The following is a 26,119-nucleotide window of genomic DNA, read 5'->3' as shown; positions in this document are numbered from 1 at the left end:
ATCATGTGAGTTTTGAAATCTTTGACTCTATGAGTCTATTTTAATTTTTAATGTGACATTACTGTTATTATTTACTTTAGTCTTATAGTATTACTATTTTCAAATTTTGTATTTACTTTAATATTAGACTCTTTAAACTATTAAAAAAAATTATTAAAAAAAAAAATGCCGTCTCCAAGTACCCCCATCTCCTATTTGAAAAATTGCCGTACCAGTACCAGTACCAGTACCGGAGACCTCAAAGTCTCCCCGTCTCCCGGTGACCTTGATTCTAACACTCTATGTTGTGTGACCCTGGTATTATGGAAATTATAATTTCCTTTTGGCATATGTGTATTTTTACCCATAGGTTGGCAGGACTAAAAGCTCTGATGCCACTGCAAAATTCCTGACTTATTGGAACTATTCTGGAAATAAACTCAGTGGACTATAATGAATATTCTGAATATAATTGTAACCTTTGACCATTAAAATGGTTCCTCTTATTGGTTCAATTGAGTTTCACACTATTTGTATCGATACTGATGGCCAAATCTTATTGAAAACTAGATTTTGAATGTAACAACTATATTGAATTTTTCTATGCAATTGATTTACCACAGTAGTAAAAATTAAATAATACAAATTAAGGAAAAGCACTCGACATTTCTGTCTGTACCTAGTCTTCTCCAAGCGCAATTCGCAAATACGTCCACCTTCCCACTTGATATGACAAAGGGTTTGATATTTAATGGTAGACTAATTTTGTTTGACTTTCATATTGCTCACCAAGTCGACACACTGTGCACACTAGAGCACACCATATTTGCATACATGTGAATGTATGTGAACTTGTTATACTGAATATACCATGACCCATATTTCTTGATTAATTTCTTTGCCCCTTCAGAAAGTCTCATCTCTGGAGCCCCTTGCAACTGCCTCACAATCTTCATATCAAATACATCATTGAAGACTTTGAACTCCTTACAGTTATGGAGGTGGAGCCGTGGATAGCATGCTATACTAAATACTCTCCCTTTTCAGACCCTCACGTTCCCAACAATCTTAGGCCATGAAACTTGAATAATTGAGCTATATTGTAGACCAGGCAAGAGGTCATGTAGAATGCCCTAGTGTCCTTTGCATTCTTAGAATCCTTTAATGCGTCTAATTGAAGGTCGATGTTTATGCTGATAATCTTTGCCCAGGCGAATCTTACCTCTGATAAAAATGTGTGTATGAAGTGGTACATCCATGCTTGAAATTTGCTGCCCTCTGGTTTGCCCATTACCAGATTTAACACCACAATAAGGTCTCTAATCTCGCACTTGAAGTTCGATATGGTTAACTTGCTCAGTCCTAGTTCTTAGAGTAGTGCTGTCATGGTTGAGCCATCCACTCCTCATTCATCTTTTTCATACAAACATCCTCTTGGTTAGAGTAGTGTTCTTTGGCTTGCTCTTGGGTGATATAAACCTTGCCTCCTTGAGAAGGTATGTTGAATGCCATGGCTATAGTCCTCATTGGTAGCACAACCACAACTTTGGACATTGCATTGTAGGAGGAAAAGCAGGAGCATCAACGATCCCACTTTTCACTATCATTTTCGCCATCTTTGAGTTGGGCACCCTTGTCATCCTTTGCCTTACTTGAACCAAATCAAGAGGACCAAGATTGGCATCTCCAATCTTCTTGTGTTTTGGAATGAAGGGTGACGGTGCCATATCCTTGGTGTCCTTCCTTGCTTGGACCTGCCTTGCGCTTTTCCTATTTCCAGTCATCCTTCTTCCTGCCATGACAAAATGTAAGTCAGACTTGAGATCAAGCTTAGATGGAATGCAAGCAAATTGAGGAAGGAGACTAGAAATCTAGGAACATTGAAATAATCTCTAAAGCATTAACAGAAAATGTGGGGCCTAACATCCTTCCTTGAACCAAGATTTCAATTTCTATTGTTGTGTTTTGTTCGAGCTTTGCATGATCTTGAGACAAAACCCTCAAGAGTTATTCTTTTCTGTGTGTTGCTATTCAAAGTCTATATTTAGTTCTGTGTAATCTGAAAGCTTAAATTACTGTTATTAAGAAATTCTTGTCAGTTTCAATAATAAGTATATTCCTGAATTTGCAGTTTTGGGTAAAACTTGTTATTTGATGCTCTGAAACTGCATAGGAAGTGTTCACTATTTCTTTTCCAGAATCAGTATTGTGTAATCAGTTTTTATTTTTATTTTAAGTAGTCCAGAAAAACAAATTTTAAATCATACAAACCTTGAGATTTTTACATAAATTAGTACTTGACCTTATGTTGCCACCTTAGAAATGAACTGCAGGCAATTGCTAGATGTTAAGATGTTTTGTGTAATGTCCCTGATTTTGGAAGGTCAACATAATGGACGGAGTTAGCTCATCATAGTGACTCTCATGAGTTAACATGGTGTTTTGGGGGTCTCAGTTGTAGACTTACTGTTTTTAGTAAGTCTATTTTTGGCAGTTGCTATTTTTGGTAGTGCAGTGGATGGCTTCAGCAGTTGGTTGTCACTTGCAGTTAATAAAGTAATAATTGCGTGAGCTTTTATTTTTATTAATCATTGAGTTGAATTATTATAATAATGACTTAGGAGATGTTTCTAAAAAAGCGAGTTGGAAAGTTTCTAGTGTTGAGTTCTTTTGCGAAACTTCCACAATTTTTTAAGTGGGGTTTTAAGGAAACCTTGGCCAACGAAAAACTTATAAATAAGAGCTCATTTCATTGGGAAAAGCACACTTGAAAATATATTTGCTTTTGTGCCTTTGTGGCTTTTCCTGATTTCTGATCTGTGAGCCCTTGTTGAAGTATAAGGGTCTCGTTTGAGAAGTTCTCGGCGATTGTGCTGAAGTATACAATTGGCCAACATACTCCTACTGTATTTCTGTGGCTAAGGAGAAGGATCTTGATTATCATATCTCTTAATTGAATAACTGGCTGAGGGTTTGTGAAATTTTGAGAATCAATTCTGAAACAATGCTGCTGTGGTATAGCAATCTGTTGCATTCTTCCTACTGTTTAATCTGTATCTAAGGAGGTGCACGTGTTGGGAAAATTGTATGTGGCTGAAAGAAGAGGACAAATTGCTATCGATTTAATTCAGCATTGAAGGGAGCCGTTTTTGATGAGATTGAGAGCTGCCGATTGGTGTCTGGGAAGCAACGTTTTACTGGAAGGAGGTACGATCAGCATAACTGGGATTCATCTTTCACATTGAGGTTGGAAGGCTATGAATACTGGATTTGCTATTAATCTTAACCCATGCGTGAGTCTGAATTTGAGCCGTGGGTGTGTGGAGGAGGTCTGCGATTAATTTTCTGAACTTGCGATCTGCATTCTGGGTGAAGTAATTCATTTATATTGATCAGAGATCAATCTCTTATATGCGTTTTTATTGGACACCACTGCTGGAGTTTGTACATCAAGTGTAAGGCAGAAAAAGGGCAATCAATCAACGTTCTTAGTGAACCAGCAAGATCGAAGTTGGTACAAAATTACTGGTTGGGACAGCAGGGCAAGATCATACACCTTCAATCTTCAAGTCATATTTGGGTTGATTGACAGTTATTTTTATTCTGGGGGTATGAGCTGCAATCAATTTAGAGCATTCTGAGACCAGATTAATACAACCTACAAGTTCCTTACTGTCTTGAAATCTGTTTTGAATTTAATTATCTTTGATGCAATTGAATCAGACCAGTTTCTAATGAAGCCTGTCCATGCCATTGTTTCGAATAAGCTGTAGCTGCTCATACAATAATAAATTTGCTCATACAATAATAAATTACAATTCCAGTGAGATTTTTTTTAGCATTGCTCAGTATTTTTTTCCTCCACATTTACATTTGTTCAAAACTGTTGTCAATCTGAGCATATAGGACATAAGAATGCACACAAAGTGTTTGACGAAATGTCTAACGATTAAACTATAAGAGATAATTGGTGTTTGTTGAAGTTATACCCGGCTGGGGTTTTTAACATTTTGACCATAGAACACTTGTTTTTCCTGTTATAGTTGCCTTAAAAGCTTCACATATTTATAATTGTATAGTTAAATTTCACAAGTTGCTTAAATTTCTTCTGTTCCATATGGAAAAAGATTTTGTGAATATATAGACCTATAAAGATACGTAGATATTTTATTAACAGCCTAGAATAATTGTAGCTAATAAATGATGCTGCAAAGTAGAAGATGCTAAGATATAACCAGTAATGGGTTTTGTAGAAACCTTTCAGGTAAGGGACAGCTGTAGTTGAAATAATTATATGATTTCTACCAAAATTGTTAGAACTCAACAAACCAGTAAACATTGAACTAATAAGTTATAGCATATATAAAATGATACAGAATCTGCCCTGGTGGGTAGAAACTTAGATAACAAGTCATAGACATCTGTAGAATGTGATATTGCCTCAAAATCATAGTGCTAGGTTGAGAGGAGTGATGATATCCTCCATGTTTGGCCATCTAGAATAGAAAGAAAGCATGTAGTTGTGGCTTCCGTAAAGAAAAAAAAATGTTGATGTGCTTGGTTTGAATAATTGTTGATGCTGTTGAATAATCAAAAAAATTATAAATAAGCTTGTAGAGCTTGACTTATCTCTTTTCACATAATTGGTACTAGACAAGAACAAGTGGCAAGAGAGGCTACAGCTTCAATGTGAATAGTTTTGAGACAGTTTCAATGTTTGAGAAGCAAATAAGTAAATGAGGCCAAGAGTACAAATATATGGAGAAATAAATAAAACTCAGATAAATAAATAAGCTATTTTTTCAATGATCCAATGTTAGGAAGCAACGAGTTTGGTAGATAAATAACCCATTGAGTTTGTCTGGATTGGATTACATAATATCAAGTTAATGAATCCATCTTAGTATAAAATGGATTATACTAATCTTCTTTATTCAATGGACTGTGCAACCTATATTCAATAAGAGATCTAACATAAATCTCTTTGGTTTGTAGGATCCTAAGCAACTATTGGAGGATGGAATCCGAAAAGAGCTTGCAAAAGAAATCGACGAGACACTGAATACCACCCTTGTATTTAATTCTAGTATGTATGCCACAAAATGATTAAATTTTTAATTTGTTTGAATATTTTTTGTTTACTTGGATGATATTTTTAGTCTTCTAAAAATGGGAAATGAATACTATTTATAAGAGTTGTCCACTTCAAAGTTTGAAGAATGCAGCTGGGAAAAACTAAAATGTAATACGTTCATGCTTATTCATTATTATATGAGAAAACTATGTTGTTGGTTGTAAGTTACACTGTGTAAGTTAAGCATACAATTAAGATGTGTTATTACCTATGCCCCATAAAGATTCATGTCCAGCCCTAAATACCCTTGCCCCTTGTAAGGGACATTGGAAGGACATAGGGATGGTTAGGAGATGTTCGCTTCCCCCTCTTTTTTCCTAAGGAATTTGAGACATCTAAAAAAGAATAGAAGATGCTAAAAAATAAAAACAGAATTAAGAAAGGGTGATGGGTGGGTTCATAGGGAGCTCCCTTCTAAACTATACCTAAAACAACCTGAAAAACAACTTAAAAAAATCTAATTTTGATCATTTTTCCATCTTGTGAAGTAGTGCAGCAAGAGAAGCAGCTGTGAAAAGTGATGTAGTCAATAGGTCACAAATACAGCACATTTGAGTGAGGCTTACCATCTACTATTTGTTCAATATCAATTAAGTCATGTAAATGTTGTTCCAATCTCCCCCCCCAAAATGCAAAAGACCATTTAGCTCCGAAAAATCTCTCATACAATCTTCAACACAAATATACAATGACAATAAAATTCAGGGGGAAGTATAGTATGATTATCTCATACTAATGATAGGAAAGATTATAAGGGCTTCTAAACAAAGGTTTATTCAGATCTTGTATGCATAGGTGGATAAGAAGTAAAAAGCTGTGAGAAAATAATTCTGGTTGAGAAGGCTGAAATAACCAGGTTGCACATTTGGGGTGGGGGGGGAGGGAGGGTGCAGAAAGAAGGAAATTCCATTGAGGAGTGTACAACCAAATGTGTCATAGCTTATTGGAGGGAATTCAAAGGGAGTTGTTTGTACTTTTGCTAAGGGAAAGAAAAGAACTGCTAGTGTTGCTTTTTTGATATACAATTATAAGAGGTAGTTGAGCCATTTTTTGCAAATTTTTTTATGCTCATGCCATAGCATTTTAATTAGCAGATTCTCCCTACTTTAAACATTCGTTGAGATATGATATTATATGTGCCACTCAGAGAAGATAATCTACACATCACCCTCCTTGATAGAAAATATTTCAAGGTGAGTTTCTTGATGAATGGAATAGAGTAACATGGATAAGAAACAGTTTCTAAATTATCATGGATGCATCAATGCATATAAAACATAGACCAGTCATCAATATCATTGTCACATGATCAACTAGTTCTTATTTTCTTAGAGCTATTGATTGTTATATTAGGAAGAAGAATTCGTTCTTTCAGTGTGAGATTTTGAAGGATGCTCTAGAATAGGCTAGAGCTTTTAACACTGTATGAGTAACAATCAATTCAGCCCATGTGTTTAAGCTAGTTGGATTGATGGTGGAGAGTGCTTACAAGCATATTTTCTAGACCCCATGTGTGGATGTGTTGAACAACAAGTTGAAGGACAATGAGAAAAATAGATTGGGTGAAGGTAGTGATGTTTGATGCAATAGATATGTAGATGTTTATTTGCAACCATTACATTTGACTTGCTTTGTTTATGATTTTTTCTATGAAGGAATTTTTTAAGTCTATAGATTTAAAATATGCTAGCTACTTCATTTTGTTAGAGGGCATAAGTGAGGCATAGGAAGGTTTACAAGAATGATGGTTGATTTCAGGGTGGGGTAGATGGTTAGAGGTAAGAACACCTAAAGAAAAAAGCTAAGTTACGGATGCATCTAAGAAATGTCTAGGTGCGGTTTTTGATGCTTCTAGATATGCCGATGCTTTTGGGTGCTGCACTGGTGGTCTATTGTAACAGTTCTGTCAGCTCCTGACACATTATTGCAGTTTGTCTCTTCTCACTTTTTAAGAGCAATCTTCCTCTTTCATACATGGTTATACATTTAGTCAACCAATTTGTGTTTGGTTTTATTTGCTGTTTTTAGCATATTTCATACAATTAATACTCAAAAAAAATGGCATAGGAAATTTCAAAAAATAAATTGTCATCTGCAGTTGCAACTTAAAAAATTGTAGACAATTTCCAAACCATCAGTTTCAGTAGGACATGTTATTATGGAATGGTGGGTGTGTGTGTGTGTGTGTGTGTGTGTGCGCGCACACACCCAAACGCATCCAAAATCTTCAGAAAAAAATTGACGCATTTGCACATTAGAACCCCACATCCGCATCAACATCAGAACCATAATCGGTAACTTAGGAAAAAAGTGTAGAACAAAGAATCCATGATGTGAATTGGTGGTCCACAATAGGTAAGAAGTTGCTGGTTTAATTATTAATGTTTATTAGAGTTAATTTATGTAGTATTCTTGAATAAATTATAAAACAAAATATTAAAATTCTCATAGAATTATAAACTTACGCATTTCGTCAAATAGTTTTTGTCTAAGTCACAGGGTTTGCTGAATTTCGGCCACGAGTTTCAAAATTCGGCGAACATAAAAAAATTCTTAAAAATTGTTATTATTCTTCAATAAATTCGCATTGTTTTGATTTAGGGTTGAAACAAAATTCCTATCTTGAATGATCAATGTGGATATTGCCACAAAAGATGTTAATCACACAGGTTTGGTTATTGCTGCAATGTGGTTTCAAACAGGATACAAGTGTAGCTGTGATGTTTTAGACACGATACACAAGCAGTTGCGATGCTGTTTCAGACATGATCCAATCTCGTGCCAAGATTGACCAGATGCGTCCAGATTGACTAGATGTGTTTGAGTTCCCTATTGCGACTGCACTCTGTGTGTACTCAATTATTTTCTTACCAAAAATTTTAAACAGAACCTTTGAAATGTTTTAGATTAATTTCTTTGAGTTATTATGTAAATGATATTAAACATATTATATAAAAACGACGGGCTTCTATTAATTTTAGTTTATATTCGATTTTAAAAATTTAATATTTTACTATGTTAAATATAAAATTATAATGCATTTATCAATTAATATTAGTAATACCGATAAAAAAACTATATATTAATATATACAATAAGATTTATACATATTTAAATTATAATATTATTCTATAATTCTATAATGTTTATTTATTTTTCAATCTATTATTTATATTTAATTTAATTTTATAGTCATTTTAAAATTTAAAATTTAAAATATAAAATTATAATGCATTTATCAATTAATATTAATAATACCAATTAAAAAAATTATATATTAATATATAAAGTAAGATATTAAACATTTTAAAGTTACAATATTATTCTTTAATATATATAATATTTCTTTAATTTCAATTTATTATTTTTATATTTTTAAACTTAATTTTATATGTGAATTTAATGTCAAATTTTTTCAAATTTTTTTGGGTTGTCAAATTTTATCCGAATTTTACAATTGCCGAACATGAAGTCGATCTTGAACCTTGTGACTTAGGTTTCTATGCTTCTGGTCTGATTTCTTGTTTCAAGTTGTTTGATAGCATACACTATATGTTCATTGTAACAACACTTTACAATGCTTGAGTTAATTAATGATTTCATTCCATACAATTGAATGCATAATTTCAAAAATAGATGATATTTTTGTGATTGCAAAGGTCTGCTGATATGGAAAAGTCAAATCAGAAATTGCATTTCAGATTGTACTAATAAAGATTTTTTATATACATAAATACCAATGCTGACCTGGAATGTTCGGAAATCCTTCATTGGCAATTGATCTGCATTCCTCATGTCCATGCTTCCCATTGTACAGAAGCTGCAACAGGAGTATCAATTGCTTTTGTATTTAAATGTTATGGATAGTCTATTGATCTCTTAAGCAGTGATTTTCCCTTTCCTCTAGCATGGGCTGATTTGATGAGTTAAATACTTCTTTGATGCCTCATTACCCATATGTGTTCCTTGTACAATATGAAGTCATCTGTTCGTTGTAGAATATCAAGTCTTCAAAAACAGATGTGATAAGTTTAGTCTTTCCTCCTTTGCATAGATCCTTTCTTCCCATTCAATATGAAGTGGTACGGTTGCCAAAAATGATTTGACGCTTTGTTTGGAAACTCTATATTAACAACTTTTATTTCCAAAATGTAGCTATGTTGGAAGTTTGGGTGCCATGTTGGAGACTTGGGAAGCTGAAAACATCTTACTCAATGCATTGACTTCATTTCATGACATAGACGATGTGGTATGGCTCTAGGAGGGCTAAAATATGTATTTCTGGATGAAACTCTTTGAATCAATTTCTTCTTTTCAAAAAACAAACACAGTACAAATTTCTTTGTTCAAACCCACCTTGGACACACAAAATATTTCTTTTCTTGCAAACCTTAATAAATTAGTGCTTCCAATACTGAGATGACAACTGAAAATAAACCCTTGTTAGCCAAATTAAGTCTAAATGTGATTTTTTGTAAATATACCTTCAATCCAAGAACAAATCTTTTATCTCCTAAGCTATAGTCCACCACGGTTTTCATCCTTGGTTTTGAAGCTGAACTCTTGGTCCAAACTTTGCAAAGAGAAAATTAACCGTCCAAGATATGAACCTATGCTCCTCAATCCTCTGTAATAATTTCCCCAGGAACTTTCAAGAAGTTATAATTTGAAGTTCACATTATTTAAAATAATTAACATTTGGGCCCATAAAATGGTTTTATCTTTTCTACTATTTTGTCATGGCCCCTTGCTAGATGAGTTAGTGGGTTTTGGAGGGTTGGCCTATCATCAAGTTTCCGCAGGCCAACAGGTTGGATAGGGAACCCAGCAGGTGATTCAATGTGAATTATGGAGGCTCTGGGAGCCAATTTGGAATGCTGGGTCTTATTTTATTATTTAATTAGGAAATAATTAAATTTCCTAAGTGACCCTTCAAAGTAAATGCTAATAAGTAAATATGTAATTCACTTTATTAAATAATGACGAAAGTTGAATAACTTAAATCCACCTTATTAAATAAATTTTTTTACGTGAATGATTCACTTAAATAATTTATAATAAATAAATGACTTTTACAAATATATTAAGGTCACATTGATATTAAAGATGAAGGGGGCATGGAGCATGGTTTAATTAAAAGGAGGAGGCTTTCAATTTTAAAATTAAAGGGCAAATAGTTTATTAATCCTGTGAATGCAGATTATGCTGAAGTGGATTTGACTTTTTGGTCACAAAAACTATTGAAAAAACTTAAATTTTTGGCATGAGTGGATGCCTTGATTGGAGAGAAAACTTCAGTAGATGCCGTGTGCTAACTGCAGTGTTTGGGCCACAATTTGGAATCACATGGGATAATTGAAATGAGATGCCATTTTTCAGCAGCTTTTGGTTTTGGAGATTTTTCATTTTTGCAGCTGGTGGCTTAATAGAGAAAACTGCTTTTGTGGCTCAAGGATGTTCCCTTTATAGCTAGTAGCTGAGATGGTAAGCTCAGCTAATGAATTAGTGATCAGATGAGACAGGTTGCATAGTTGTGGCCAAATACAGGCAGGAAAATCTCATCGCAAACCTTCATAGATTCCAGAAGTTCAATTCAAAATAGCAACTGGAGTTAGCATAAGGTATCTGACTGCCTAAAAGAGCCACATATTTGGAAACAGGGCATGGTTTATAGCATGGATGACTGGGTGAATCAAGGCAGGGTAATTAGTGGTACAACCTACAGATTCTGCCAGAAAATTGGATAATCTCAATACAGAATTGATTAACTACAGCAATTGGTGATTGACAGTGTTAGCAAAACAAAGTTTCATGTCACAGTTTAAGGTGGGGCCTGAATTATTCCTTCTGCTGCCTGACATTTTTCAAATGTTGTTGTGGCAGCACCACTTCCCAAGTTCAATTAGCCAAAGTTCTCCTCAAAGTGTGAATTGGCATTGCATGTGTGAACAAAATTTGCTGAAGAATAATTGTCCTCATCAGGAGCAAAATCTGCTAAGCAGTATAACCAAAATGCATGATCAACCACCCCAGTAGCAATGATATCTCTACTCGCCAAGTCTCTGATAATAACGGAACTTGAAGTGAATTCTGCAGTCCTCCTTATTGCCTCATTAGTAAGTTGATAGACACAAAGGAGATTATGGATTAAGTGAGGTACACACAGAGCATTATCAAATGTTCCCTCCAGACCAATGGTTCCTTTCACATCACATTCATGTATGTATGATTGCTCATCAAAATTGGCAACATGACAAGGCTCAAATGAAGGAAACATATGAGAAGCCACTGAATCTAGAAGCCATCTCCCTGTATCATGAATTGAAGGAGCAACCAAGGCTTTTCCTTTGCTCTTATCCTTTTTCCGATCCTTTCCTTTATCAAGATCTGAATGTGAAGAAGATGCTGAAGTAGTCATTCTTGAAGATAGACTGATTTGATTCTTCTTAAGAAGAAGATTCTTGAGTTCATCAATATTCTTCTTGTAATGCGATGCTCTTCATGTCCATCCTTCTTGCAATGTGCATAATGAAGAAACTCCTCCTATGCTTTCCCCACGAAATTGCCTTGGGATGAGGAGGTGAATTGCTCTTTCTCTTATCGTGTCTTTTGTTACCATTGTTTCTACTTCTTGTATGAACTTTCTCCTTGATTCACTTGATTAGCCACCAATGCCACAGACTTTGAAGACTTGAGAATCCCCATGCTCATCAAGTTTGATTGTCATCGATCAATGTCTTCCGGAAGGCATCAAATAAAGGTATGGTTTATGTAGAATCCATAGTCAATTTGTGGGTATTGATTTAAATAAACATTATAGACTCTGGTGGAAGTTCTATCCTCCAGGTCAATTCTAGAATCCTTTATCATTGTCCTTAGGCTATATGTCTTAGTGATATAGTCTTGGATTGTCACAAAATCCTTAGGATCCAATTTTCTGATATTACCGTCAAGCTCACATACTCTTGCTTGGTCAACTTGACCATACAATGTAGTGAAATTATCCCAACTTTCCTTGACTATAGTACAATTTTCAATATGGAAGATAAGGTCATTTGTTACATACTTTCTCAAAGTTCCAAGAGCAATTTTATTCTTATCAATCCAATCTGCTAGAGCATTAGAATTAGAGGATGTAACTTTGGCTCCATCAACATATTTAGTTAAATCTTGGAGAACCCATGATGTAAAATGAAAGAACACAAGAGAAGAAGAGAAGAACAAACACTCAAGACAGACCCCCAAATTCACTCAATCAAAGAAATCTCCCAAAATAGTTTATTTTGGTCCTTTATATGTAGTGCATGTACAATTGCCACTTGCCAAAATTGGCCAAAGTTGACCTTTGATTTTGATAATTACAATTTGAAGCAGAAATATAACACTATAGAAAACTCAACAAATCATACATAAGATCACCCAAGGATGTAATCAATCCCAAGTGCCAAAACAGGCCAAAATGGACTAAATGCTGAAAGTGATATTTTCAACCAAATAAGTCTATGATTTGATACCAATATGTAAAGTTCTTGAGAAATAATGCACTTTTATAAAACATTGCACCTGAAAAAATGTGTTTGTATGAGCCCAAACGAAAGCTCTGAAGTTGTTAAATAAAGGATTGGACAAGAACAATCATCAAAAACTGCCGAGTATGAAACATTTATCTGTCATAATGAAAAAATGCCTGCACAACACTAAAGAGTGCAACATTTTAGCCTAAAAATATAAAATTGTGCCAAAAAGAACCTCAAGTTTACTGAGAATTTGTGGTTTGAAGTTCGTGTTCAAAATGAAAGCTGCTATTGAGAGAGTTCAAATTTTTTCAAAATGAAAGCTGTTAATGAGAGTGTTCAGATTTTCAAAGTGCACTGATGTTAGCAATATAGTGGCAGAAATTTGATGGTCTACACCTGTCAATGCAAAATAAAGTATGTGCAAACATGTGCAACGATATTGACATATTTTAAGTTTTAGCCAATATAGGCAAATTTATAGTCAAAATTCACCGGAATGACCACTCAAACTCAATTGTGAGGTTAAATCCCGGTCTAGATGTTGTCACAAACTATTGATATCAGATGGGAATCGTAGCTCTCAAAAAATTGAGGCAAATGACTCTCCAATGGCTATGCAATGAACCTTCTATGGCTCTGATACCATGCTAGAATTTGCCCAAGGCAAAGAGTAAAATGCCTAGATCTAGGAGCTCAATGTATAGCACAAGATACGCAAACGATATGATCCTTACCTGTGTCGATTCAATGATGATCAATAATGCATAAAAAGTCAATTCACTTGCGAAGTCGATGTGCCTGAATATATAGAGAATGCATGATATCAAGGATATATGTAAGTAATAACCTATTCACACAAGGTGGAACCACATATCCACCAAAGTTGGATTAGCCTTCGTTGTACAAAAAAGTATGTGCAACAAGTTCTTCAATGAGAGGATGAGAGTGTGATAAGAGTACTAAAGGTGGATCTCACATATAAAGAGGTATGAAATAATAACTAACTTTGCCGCAATTGGATTTCTCTTACAACATATGCTAAAATAAAATGTAAACTCCTAATGTGTCTATGTGAATGTCATTAAATTTCTTACCAGACTGGTATATGTTTAACAGTTTGCAGATTTGAATGTGCTAATTTCTTCTAATTTGTTGCAGGTTCATGGCATGGCTCTTCATTAAAACAAACAAATTTAATCATAACCTAGATCAGTTTAGTTAGTAGTTAACCAATTTTATTATTATTGCAAATCGTCGATCAGCAGGGAAAGTGGATGGATCACTTGCTTGATCTAAATCATGTTTCAATATTAGTATGCTTGATCATTGCTCATTTTGTACCAAGAGAATAAAATAATCTGCAAATCCAGATTTCATTATACTTAATAGAGTTTCAATTTAATGCAAGAATGATTGCTTTGTCTTCAAGGTATATGAAATGATAATTCTTAGTAAGCACATGTTGGCTAAATATTTTGTAAGCCATTGTAACCACAACTTACAAAATAGGAACTTTAGGCAATGGTGTAGTGAGATAAATCTCTCCTCTCAGCAATAGAGAAGGCTTCCTTCTTACTGTAGGTGTCTACAACAAAGACCTAACTGGAATTAACAAAAAGGGTGGTTCATCGAATCAGTTCCTCTTCTTTCAAGAATGATCTTACATTACTAATTACTAGGAATAAAAAGAAAAGAATCTATTGCTAGGGTAATACCAATGGCTTAGGAATTGACGTAAGAACTACCTTAAGACAGCATTTATAAATTTTGTGTGGTTGATAGTAAGAACCCAAAGTCTCCTACGAGCGACCTTCTTGAAACAAAGGGGCGAACAACCAACAAAGCTGAATGTCTTTGCTCAACTATCCAAATATGAATCATATACCAAGAAATAAAGCTCAAAGTCTTTAATTCCTAGTACTTGCAGCCACTATCAAACTATAATAATCTTGTTTATGAAAGCTCAGAGTCTTTCAAGAGCAACACCATACACTCAAATGCTTTCAAAGAGAGAAGTAACAAAGATGAATTACTCTATGAAACATAATAGACAAAGATCAATTCCAAGTATCTCAACACAAAGTCTCGAAACAACTTATTTCCTTATTCACTTCAGCGATTTGCAACAAGAAATACAAAGCCTTCTAGTCACAATCCCAACCTTCTCCTATAAAGCAAAAGATGATTATTTACGATGAACCCTCTCCTTTATATAGGAAAAATGAATAGAGAAAGGTGGAGGAAGAAGTGGAACAACCTTAACCACCTTGACTTATCTCTAACTAACTATATTGACTTTATTAAAAGTTGCACACCTAATGCGATTGCAACTAAACTGCATGAGCTGATTATAAAGGTACATGTTTTCCTATGTTTACAACATGAATGCTCTTTACATGTAGCCCATCTACTACTATTCTACTTAAAGCATATGAAAAATTGAAATGTTCATAATGACTTTTATCTTTGCAAATTTCTGTAGTGAATTATGCACAACTTCAGCATCAGGTTCATCGGTATATTGAGCAACCGTTATAATCCTTCGATGGCTACCTCTGAAATCTCCTTGACAAAAATCCCGTTCTTTCTTTGTAGTTCATCTAATGAACCCTTATAGCTTGCAAATGTATTCATTGTACTAAAATTAAAATCTGCTTCAAGTTGCAAGCGAATTGTTTCAATGAACCCTGTGAGAAAATCTTCTTCTTTCTTGAATTCGCCATTCTCAATTATACCTCCACATGACAGCTTGTCATAGCACTCGCTGATCATGTGTTTGTGCTCACCAATCTTCATTATTGCCGCTTCCTCATCCTTTATGAGTTGTTGTAGGATTTGCTCCTTATTAATCATCAGACACTTGTAATCATGATACATCTCAACAGATGAGATGACTTTATAATCGCATAAAGAATCGAAATCAAGTTCCATCTTACTTTTCCAAGCACCAAGGTCCCCATCTAGCAATTGTAATTGTCGTTTAAGTGACCCTTGAATGCTACTTATTTTAGTAGTAGCTTCCTTTCCTTTCCTCAACGCCTTGTAAACATCACGAAGGAGTTGATAGCCTTACAATTCAATATCACTTGCCCACTCATCTACAATTTGTGCCTTTCTTTTAATAATCTTAATACAAGTATTTGAAACAGATTTAGTACTTGACGAAGACTTCTTCATTTTTTCAATGATTCCTAGGAGACGTGCACACTCCTCTTTGAGTTTGTTTTTCATATCCCATAGTTCATCATTCTTCCGAGTTAAAAAGTTGACGACCTCATGTGCATCTTGTTGATAACTCAACTTGGTTTGTTGACCAAGTTCAACTCTTGTAATTCTATAATCAGCAGGTTGCATGTCTTCGGTTTATTTCTCCACAAGTGCTTCAACTACTTCAGCATACTTAATAAGATTTTCATCAAGCACAACTTGAGAAATTGTCTTGGCTTTTTTATTCTTTGAAATCTTTGGCTTAGTCACTTGCCTATCAAATTCCTCAGGTGCGATTTCTTCTCTCTTCTGTGTGACAATGCTCAACCATGGAGGAAGGCTAAAGGAAGATGCATTGGCTGAAGTAGTAGTTACTATATTTAACTCTTGATCACTCTGCATGATGGTAGTAACTATAGTTGGCGTCTCATTTTTAATGGCCATAGGAGTAGGACTGCTATGTGTAACCTCAGTCACGAATTGCTCAAATTGAGCTGAAGTTACATCAAACAATGCCATAGACCGAATAGTGACAAAAGGAATTGATAATGAGTATGTATCAAATACTTTCTCATAATATTATTGACCTCCTTTTGTTTCTAATGCTGGCGCAACTGAGGACACATGCAATGCTGGAGTAATGGTATGATCTCTAAGAGATGGATGGTCCGTAGAGAATGCATCCATAGCAATAACAAAAGGCGAATCATGAAATTCATCTGATAGTGGAGCCGAATCTGGAAGAGAAGTTGCAGCAAGAACCTCAAGAGGACATGAAACAAGTGGTGGAGACTCCTTTGGTTACCTCGATTAATCATTATTTGAGTCAACTTGAATTGATTGATTTTAAATCCATTTTACCTCAAGTACTCTTGAATCCTTTCCTCCTTTGATAAACAACTTGGACAAACTTTGAACATGAGGTTCAATTGTAGACAAGGATGCCCCATCTTTACCTTTACCCTTTATTTCTGATCTTAAACCAATAGGACCAGCGGGATCAAAGTCTTTGCCAGACTTTATTTTGATGCATTTGAGACCCCTTCTTTTCATGCAAGTGTTGGAATTAGCAAGAATAGATGGGAATGTATCCCAAATTGACGAATGTTCTTTGCATGACCATGTAGGAGGAAGAATGGGTGACTTCTCCACATCATGTTGAAAATATTCAAGATCTAGGATTTGATCATCATCCTCAAATCTAGGAGGGATTGATGTCAAGTTGAGATCCACAATTTGCTTCATAGTCAACTAAGTATAGTCTATGCGCCGTATATCCACCTTAGTATGTACATCAATCTAGAGATTTTTTTGCCGATGTATGCATAAAAATTGCTTTCTCATCTTATCATGTAAGCCTCTTCAGTCAAAAGAACTCCTGGCTGCAAATCTTTTTAGTGTAATCCTTTGGAGTTCAAACTCCATGTTCTTTGCTTTAGGTACAATATCCAATGAGTATCCACCAATCTTTAATGGGTTATGTGATGAGATCCCCACTCTTGGCCGATGCAAACTAGATTGATAAGCATGTACCTCCATAAATTGCCTTGCTAATTCTATGAGTATAATTTTATCAGTAGAGTACCTTGGCAAAGTGTATGGCTCTCCCTTGAAGCCTCTAACTTGTAGATATGTGAAGTTGCAAAACTATAAGAACATACAAACATACTCATTTACTTTGGTCCATGCTTCATCAAGTACTCACCTATTTGGAATTTCTTTATCAAATAAGCACATGAAATGCCCAAAGAAGGCATCTTGAACCCTTTTGAAGTGTATTCGACCTTGCTTCAAAGGCAATTGGTCATAGTACTCCTACACATGAACTATAGACCTGTCATGTTTTGTTGACAAACCAAAAAGGGCACCTAAGGCAGCATAAATATATACCATGTAGGAGTTCATGTTGAGCACAACAATAGATTGTGCGTTCACTAACTGCTTACACATTGAATCACTCACTAAGTCAACCTAAAACACATTCTTTTCTGACCTAATTATGATTGAGATGTACTTATACATCCAAGGTTCAAAGGTGTTTGAATTCTTGAGCCCTGCCAAGAGACTAAGTAGTGTGATGAGGTCATTGATTTCTTCCTTGAAATCACATCCGTGCACTCCCTTGACTGGCCATCTAACAAGATTTGGCCTCTTGGTGATTAGCGAGTTGTCATTGACGAATTTGGTACAATAGGGAGTATCCTCATTCCACCGCTCCATAGCCTTCTTCCTTGTGATATTTGTAATAATTGGAGCATGAGGAACATGAAAAATATGATCAACAGTCTCAGGATTGAGTAATGATAGTATTACTATCTTGGTCTTTGATGGTTCGAAAGGTTGCATCAAAATGTCTCATGCAAGGATGAATTCTAGTTCAAGAGTTGCCAAGAGGAAAGTGGACAGAAAATGAATGTGATTTCGCTTGATCCATGTCATATCGTCGGTGGCTTCTACATCAGCCGTTCCCAAGAAATCTTCAATGTTCATGTGAGATATATCAATATCCCACACTTCATCACAATATGAAGTTACTAGTTACGATGGAATAGAATTATGATACCGATCGTATTTGTACTTCATCTTCTTTTTTGCTTTGCCTTTTGTTGGAGTAGATTCTCTTGACATTGCAAAATGGTATGCCTCCACAATTGCCACATGAAAATCCCATAAAATGAGAACTTCATATGAGGGGTTCATAACAAGATTTTATTGAGTTTTGGACAAGATATGGATGGGGAAAATGGATGGGATGATTAAAGATAGAGAATGAACAAATGGGTCATGCTCAGAATGGATAAAATATGAGTAAAATAGCCAAAAACAAGTTTTTTTTGGAGTGAATTACATATGCGACAAGCAAGCTTGGAATTAAGTGAGCAAGGGGAAAAATGAATAACACATTGAACATCTCATGTTTTAAGAAGTGCAAAATGTGAAACTCTATCCGGTAAGCATGTAGGAGAAACTTCAACTATAGGGCAGCCACATGGAGGTATATAGAATGCATAATGGTGGGGTTTTAACTTGCATTTGTATGTGAGGGAAAACAAACTTGTCTTTCTTGTAAGAACGTGATTTTACACCCGACTGCATATACAAGTAAGATGAGACCTTGCATATGCAACTTGGAGAAGAAGACGAAAGATAGAAAGGGCAACTTCATGAACATTAGAAGCAATCCAAATCTGAAAATGGAAATGACAAAGATTTGCAAGAACATACAAACAAATACATACACATTTCTTATAGACATTTACATGTGTTTATAACATATGTAATTGGCCTTAAAATCATGACTTTTGCCTTACTCAAAAGGGAACAATGTTCTTTAATAACAAAAACATATGTATTTGCGTCTAGAATCCCCACCGAAGCTTAATGTGAGTAAATAACTCATTTTCAATTTACATTTACATGTCCAAATGACATGCAAGTGTATTACAAAAGCCCAGTTTAAATGGTGATTAATAATACATATGCATTTGTTTAGTAAAAATGAACTTTAAATATAATAACATATGTAATCACATTAAAAAAGAACACTTCTAATGATCCTGGGACTTAAAATTTATTAAGAGTGGATTTTCATTAAGTATTTTGCATGTGGATATATGTAATATGAAATAAAAATCTCACTTTACAGACTTAAGTTGATTCATGTAATAATATTTAATATCTAACTATAGTATTTAATAAAGTAACATGAACAATAGTCTTCAAATAGACTATTTTCATAAAACATAAAAACTATGGTTAAAACTACTCAGAAAAAGTTGAAATTTTAAAATGGATCACAAAATTCACTTTAAATATTAAATATAATTTTGTATCGTGCAATTGCCATTAAAAGACCCACTTTTATGAGGTTCCTAATAAAAAATATGCAGTTGACTTGATAAACCCCACTATTTCCCCGATAACTTGAGCTAGACAATTTCAATTTGGATCTAAGTTAGCTTGAATCGAGTGGAATTCCAAGGGCTATTCACCTAAGGCAAAAAAAAAACCAAAAACTATTTACAACATAAAGAAAAAGAATGAACGGATGTGAAAGTTCACTAAAAATTGAGTGTTTGTAGTCAGAGAAGAAAAACTCTTACTCACAAACAATTGAGAAAAATGTCGATGAAAAGACTTCAAAAGAACACATAAACAAGACTACACAAAGAAAAATTCGAAGATGATGAATTGTATCATGACGCCTCATCAATGGTTGCAACAAAGAGGATGTGTTTATGAATCTATGAGAAAATTTCATAGGGTTGCGTCAATTTTGTGATGTCAAAATTGAGGACAATAGCACAAGAACTGTGTATGTGTGCATGTATGTTAGTTCACATATTGAACTCACATATATACACACATGCACACATATAATATATGCAAGCAATCATCCTTGTATTTGACTGAAGCTATTATGTATTGACACTCCATCGTAGCTAGGGAAGATAGCTAAGTATAAATCAATGAATATATCATCTTACTCGTGATATCAAATCGTATAAGGAACATCGAGTCATGTGACATTCTTCTTATATCCTAGTTATGATATGTGCATTGACAACAAGTCTCATGATGTCTAACATAACATGTCATGGCATGTCCACGGATATTATGTCACATAACATCCATCATGATTATCTCATGAAGAACATATGATCCACAACTGATATCACATTTCATGATATCTATGAAAATGTCCAAGAGATACAAACTGTCATGATAAGTTTATGAATATCAAGTCACATGATATTCATCATGATAGTGAACATTGTAAAGTCATAACCCTACAATGTTGAATACAAGTTATACTCGTAGTTGCATGATTTTGTATGTGCAATAGTGAGCCGATAAGAATTTTGATTTTTAAGTTATTAATGATATATAGAAGTTATTAAAAAAATGCTAATATATGTCAACATTAAGGATCTTATTTTTTTTTTGAAGATGTGTAAGATGGAGATAAGATTGAGAACAATTAAAGAGGATCTTTAAATTTGAGGAAAGAAATTATCATTGAAAAGATAAATTATTAATGATACTTATCTTTTCCATTACTTATGAAAAATCTCAACTGAGGGGATATTGATTACACCTTCATTTGTAATGCATGAGACTCATTAATGTCATTTAAAACAATAGCAATCTATATATATTTACTTTGTAAAAATAATAATCCTTTTGTAAGGGTGAGAATTATAAATAAATTTAATTAAAATACGATATTTAATCTTCTAAAAATGATATCTCTATTCTAGTTTAATAAAATATAAATAAATTTAAAATAAAATATTTAGTCTTCTAAAAACAATATCTGTATAGTAGTTTAATATAATCTTAAAAATAACATTATTGATAAAATAATGTTAGTTTAGAATTAGGATTATAATAGTATTATTAAAAATTTATAGGAAGAGTTATACTATAATTAATATAAAATAATACTATTGAATTTTAGTAATATAATATTATTGTAATATTAATATAATGTATTAAGATTTTTTATTGAAAGAGAGCTTTGCCAAATTAAAATAAAAAAATGAAATTCCCTAAGCTTTAATTATTTTGAAAGTAAAATGGAAATACAAATAATCTTTATACCATACCAAAAATTTAAGATATGGCTTGGATGCATCCAAAATAATCAATAAACACTCATCACACAATGTAAGATGAACTATTTGAGAAAACCTTAAATAAATTTCAATTCAACATATATCATATTCATAGTTATGCTGTAACTTTAAATTGAATATTTTTAGGAACAAGTAATGAAAAGATTATTGTTAATATTAAACCTTGTTTGTAGCTTTTGTTTGATTTTATATTGGATATAATGATTTATAAATTTTACCTTCTTCAATTTTGTGGAATGTTACTAATTCCCAATATAAATAGACCTTTAAAAATAAATTTTGTATAAATCATAGTTACACCACCCTGGGGGACGGCAGAATGGGGGAACAAGTTTCCGAGACGAGGGGACAAAGGGGCTTTAATTTGGGGACGGTGGGGGGATGGTGGTGAGGGATAGGAAGGGGTGTGTATATATACATATGGTACTTTATATGCTAGTTGTGAAAAGATTCATTGCAATATAAGATATAAAGATGAAAAAGAGTAAATACTTGAACATTGGATGGAATTGGAACATCGAACATCGAACATAAATAGTCGAATCAGAAAATAGTCAACATTGGGACGTCCCCCATCCTCGATAGAGGTGGTAGAATCTGGTAGAGCCATTGGGGATGGGGGGACGAAGTCCCCAAGTCCCTGGCGTGTCTAAGTCTTTGGGACGTGAGGCAAAAAGGGGGGTGACGTGTCTCCATGTTACTATGATATAAATTATATTATTATCTTTATATCTAATTTGATATGTAATATTACTATTTTTTGCATGAGTCAAATGCAAGCATAAATCTACTCTTAATATTTTTTCTCTAATATCCAGTGTACAAACAAATAGGGTGTTGAGATACTTGTATTTTCTTCAATCTAATGGCATATAACTTATTAAATATAAATATATTGAGAAATAAATAAATTATGCATGCACATGCAAACCCTTTGATAAGGAAAAAAATCAAGAAGAGACCTTCATTCAATATGAAAATTCGGTGAAATCCAAAACCAAATTTTATTCCATATTTCTTTTTAATTTTTTTTTTAGTACATAGATGTATCATTTTCTATATTTTAAGAATTTCTAAATAGCAAGAATGAAGAGCAATATTCAGTAAGGGATACTTCACTAAATCAAGTAACATTACAACCTTACCAATGTAGTAGCAATAGAGCTTTATCCTTTAACTTGAATTAATATACCTACAAATAAATTTCCCAAATCTCAAACTTCAAACAAAGTTATATATTGTAAGTATTGCTCCACCAGATCTATACCTATTCATAATACAACCTCTTTGCTGCACATATTAAAAAAAAACACTTTCTTGTCAATTAAAATGCTTGAGATTTTATTCTCTCTGCTATAAAGATAACCAAATTCACAATTCATATTAAGAAACATAGAAACAAATTCTAAGAAACAAAAAAACCTTACAATGATCTTAATGCATTTAATATTTTCCTTGACAATGACAAGCACAAAAAATAAGTTCATAAATGAGAGTAGAAAACTTATAAAATATGGTTAATAATTGCATGAGCTCTTATTTATTAAATAATTATTAAGTTGCATTATTATAATGATATTTATATTATTATAATAATGACTTTAAGAGATATTTTTAAAAAGTATGTTGGAAAGTTTCAAGTGTTGAGTTCTTTTGGGAAACTTCCACAATTTCTGAAGTGGTGTTTTTTAGGAAACTTTGGCCAACGAAATATTATAAATGAGAGGTCATTTTATTGGGAAAAGGATGCTTGAATATATATTTGCTTTTGTTGCCTTTGTGGCTTTTCTTGAGTTTTGAATTGTGAGCCCTTGCTGAAGTATAAGGGTTTTCGAGTTTCTGAAGATTGTTTGAAGTCACTGTTGATGTATAGTGGTTTCATTGGTTAAATCTCCTATCTGTGATTATTTGCGACTAGGAGATTGGATTTATAATTTTGAGAATTCTGAGTGTTGGAATTTGTTTTTATAATTTCATTGCAAGTTGTGTTGTTGTATACAATTTGTTGAGTCTCCCTACTGTATCCCTATGGCTAAGGAGAGATTGATTGTGAACGTCTCCCATCGTGGTGATCAGAGTTTAATTGAGGTCTACGAATTTTGAGTGGTGGAGGACGTTATTAAATTTTTAAATGTGAATATTTACTAGTAGCAATTTGTGAGCTTTGGCATTGTATGTTTGAAGGCAGCGTTGCACCTGGGAACAACAGGCGTCTTCCTCTAAAGACTTGTGTCCACTATTCTAAACTCCCGGAATTGATATTAGTACCTACGGCTGCAATTTCAAGGGTCCACAAATTTGCAATAAATATTTGTACATGTGGCCAGCCTGCAAATTGGTGGTGGGAGAGAGGGATGACTTAAGGTTAGAAGACAATCATTGTTTTTGGCTGGGAATTGGCATTAAGGAGCCAATGTAGACAACAAGAGGGCAGATTTGATGGAATGGCTTGCCAAATAATTGTGCAATCCAGGTGCCATTTAAATAATATGTATTTGTGATTAATGATTATACAAATAAAGTGCAACGTGGTTTTAATTTCCAATTACAGTTTGATTTACCATATGTCCATTTCAAATCTCATGAAATTGTTGATTCATTTCTGCAAGGGAAAACATTCAAAAAAATAAGAAAACTCATTAAAAATTACAAAAATATAAGTTGTGCATCAATATTCAAATTAGAAGCTAGGTTGGGGTTTTTACACAATTTAATCAAATCCTCTAGCTTCTCCCTCTTGTCATAGATGGATATCCCTCTTACATAATTCCAACCATAGAAGATAATTTTCTTCAATAGACTTACATCTTCTAGCATGATCAACATATGACTCGTAATGGAGTTAAGTTCATTGTAACCGGTGTCAAAGAGTTCTTATTGGAAGTTTAACAAGGGTCATGCATCACTTGGTTGGTATTACAAGGTGTAAAGGTGGAGGGGTTACTGCATGTCTTGGTGTGACTCAAGAGATCGGAACTATTTTAGAGAAAGCATTCATCTTCTATTGCTGAAATGATGCAGAAGGCACAAAAGAGACAAAGAATTGAATACAATGTCTCTAGATTCACATCTACTATATCTCCCTCTAGATGTCCATGTCAAACCATAAAGGCGTCAAAAAGGATTGAAACATTGAGCAGCTTTTGGAAACCAAGTGAGAAACAACAAATGGATGATTTACTAGCTGATTTATTTTATACAATTGCAATTCCATTCAATGTAGCTAGAGATCTACTTTTTTGTACTATATTTTAAAAGGTTGTAGAATTTGGCAAAGGGTACATACCTCCCTCTTTTGGGGCTTTTAGAACAACTCTATTGGAGAGTTCAAAAGATAGTGACTGAGAAATTAGTTGTTGTCAAAGCCTTGTCGAAGGCAACAAGCTACACTATATTGAGTGATGGATGGTTGGATACATGTCAAAGACCATTGATCAATGTTTTAGTGGCTTGTCCTGAAGGTGTTGTATTCTTGAATGTTATTGACACTATGAATAAAAAAAAATCTTTTGAATATAAATTCTAGATATTAGAGAAAGTGATTCTTGATGTAGGGGTTATAAATGTGGTTCAAGTGGTTACCGATCGTGCAACAAATTGTGTGGGAGTTGGGAAGCTGATTGTAGAGAAGTACTTGCAAATTTTTTGTAGTCCATGTACAACTCATTGTTTGGACTTGTTGCTTCATTACTTAGCTAAATTCCCTTTGATATGTGAACAATTCATAGAGGAAGAGCAGTTGTGAATTTCATACGAAATCATCGTCTCACACTGAGTCTTCACAGGCAAAGTAATGAGACTCAGACTTGGCCCTGACTTGGCAAGGGTAGCTTGAGTTGTGACCCAGCTTGAATGCGCCTGTGACTCGACAAAGTGACAAAACCCTTGAAGTTTAGTGGTTTTTGAGGATTTAAAGAACATGTAGTGCACCCATTTTTGAATAAAGCTTAAAAACACAATAACATCATGAAATTGAAGGTAATTTGATCACATACATGAACATACATTGATTACATAAATGATAAATACAAAGGTAAATACTAATTGTAGCTGAAGGAAATAACAAACATAGATATAAAAAATCCATGAAATCCATCACATCAATAGTCATCTTCAAATGTTCCAAACATATGTTAAGATAAAAAAAAGTTAAAACAAGTCTATAGCTATGACTCCTAGTACTCATCCTCATCCTCAACCTCAAAATAATTTGTAATATGCCTCCTAGTAAGGCGTCTAAGGTAGGTCCTAGATGACTAATTAGCCATAGCCTCTACTTGTGAGGTGCCACTAGGATCAACTGTAGCTCTTTGCTCCTCTGCTGCAATAAAAAACAAACAAGCATTTTTTTCTATTTTTTTGGCGTCTGGAGTTGTCCAGCTACAACATATACACATGACCTGCGAGTTACGTGGTTGACTCGTGGGTCAAGAGTGTCACATGGGTCACCCATGGTGACCCACCGGGCCAGGGTTATAGGTCATTTTGACCCGTCTAGAGTAACCAGACTCACTGACTTGGAAGATAGAAAAAATAAATAAAAACTTACTTGTGATAGGACCTTGATTGCAAGAGATTGAAGATGCTCGAAAGCTTGACCGTACATGTACCTCGATGTGACAACTCCCATTCTATTTTGGCCC

The 26,119-nt window shown here is 34.0% G+C and overlaps 1 protein-coding gene across 7 annotated transcripts in view; it reads left to right on the top strand.

The window, feature by feature from the left end:
• The window catches only part of LOC149568454 (uncharacterized), a 334,059-nt gene that overhangs the window by 193,006 nt on the left and 114,934 nt on the right, over positions 1-26,119 (top strand). For all 7 annotated transcript variants that reach the window (XM_089821382.1, XM_089821379.1, XM_089821377.1 and 4 more), the window contains one exon: positions 4,975-5,065. In XM_089821382.1, coding sequence (XP_089677508.1) covers positions 4,975-5,065 — 91 coding nt within the window. The remainder of the gene's footprint in view (positions 1-4,974; positions 5,066-26,119) is intronic.

Source organism: Cupressus sempervirens, chromosome 3 (genome assembly GCF_028749045.1).
Source record: "Cupressus sempervirens isolate cs-2001-9-10 chromosome 3, ASM2874904v1, whole genome shotgun sequence".
Lineage (NCBI taxonomy): Eukaryota > Viridiplantae > Streptophyta > Pinopsida > Cupressales > Cupressaceae > Cupressus > Cupressus sempervirens.
This window is presented reverse-complemented; position numbering and strand designations above follow the sequence as displayed.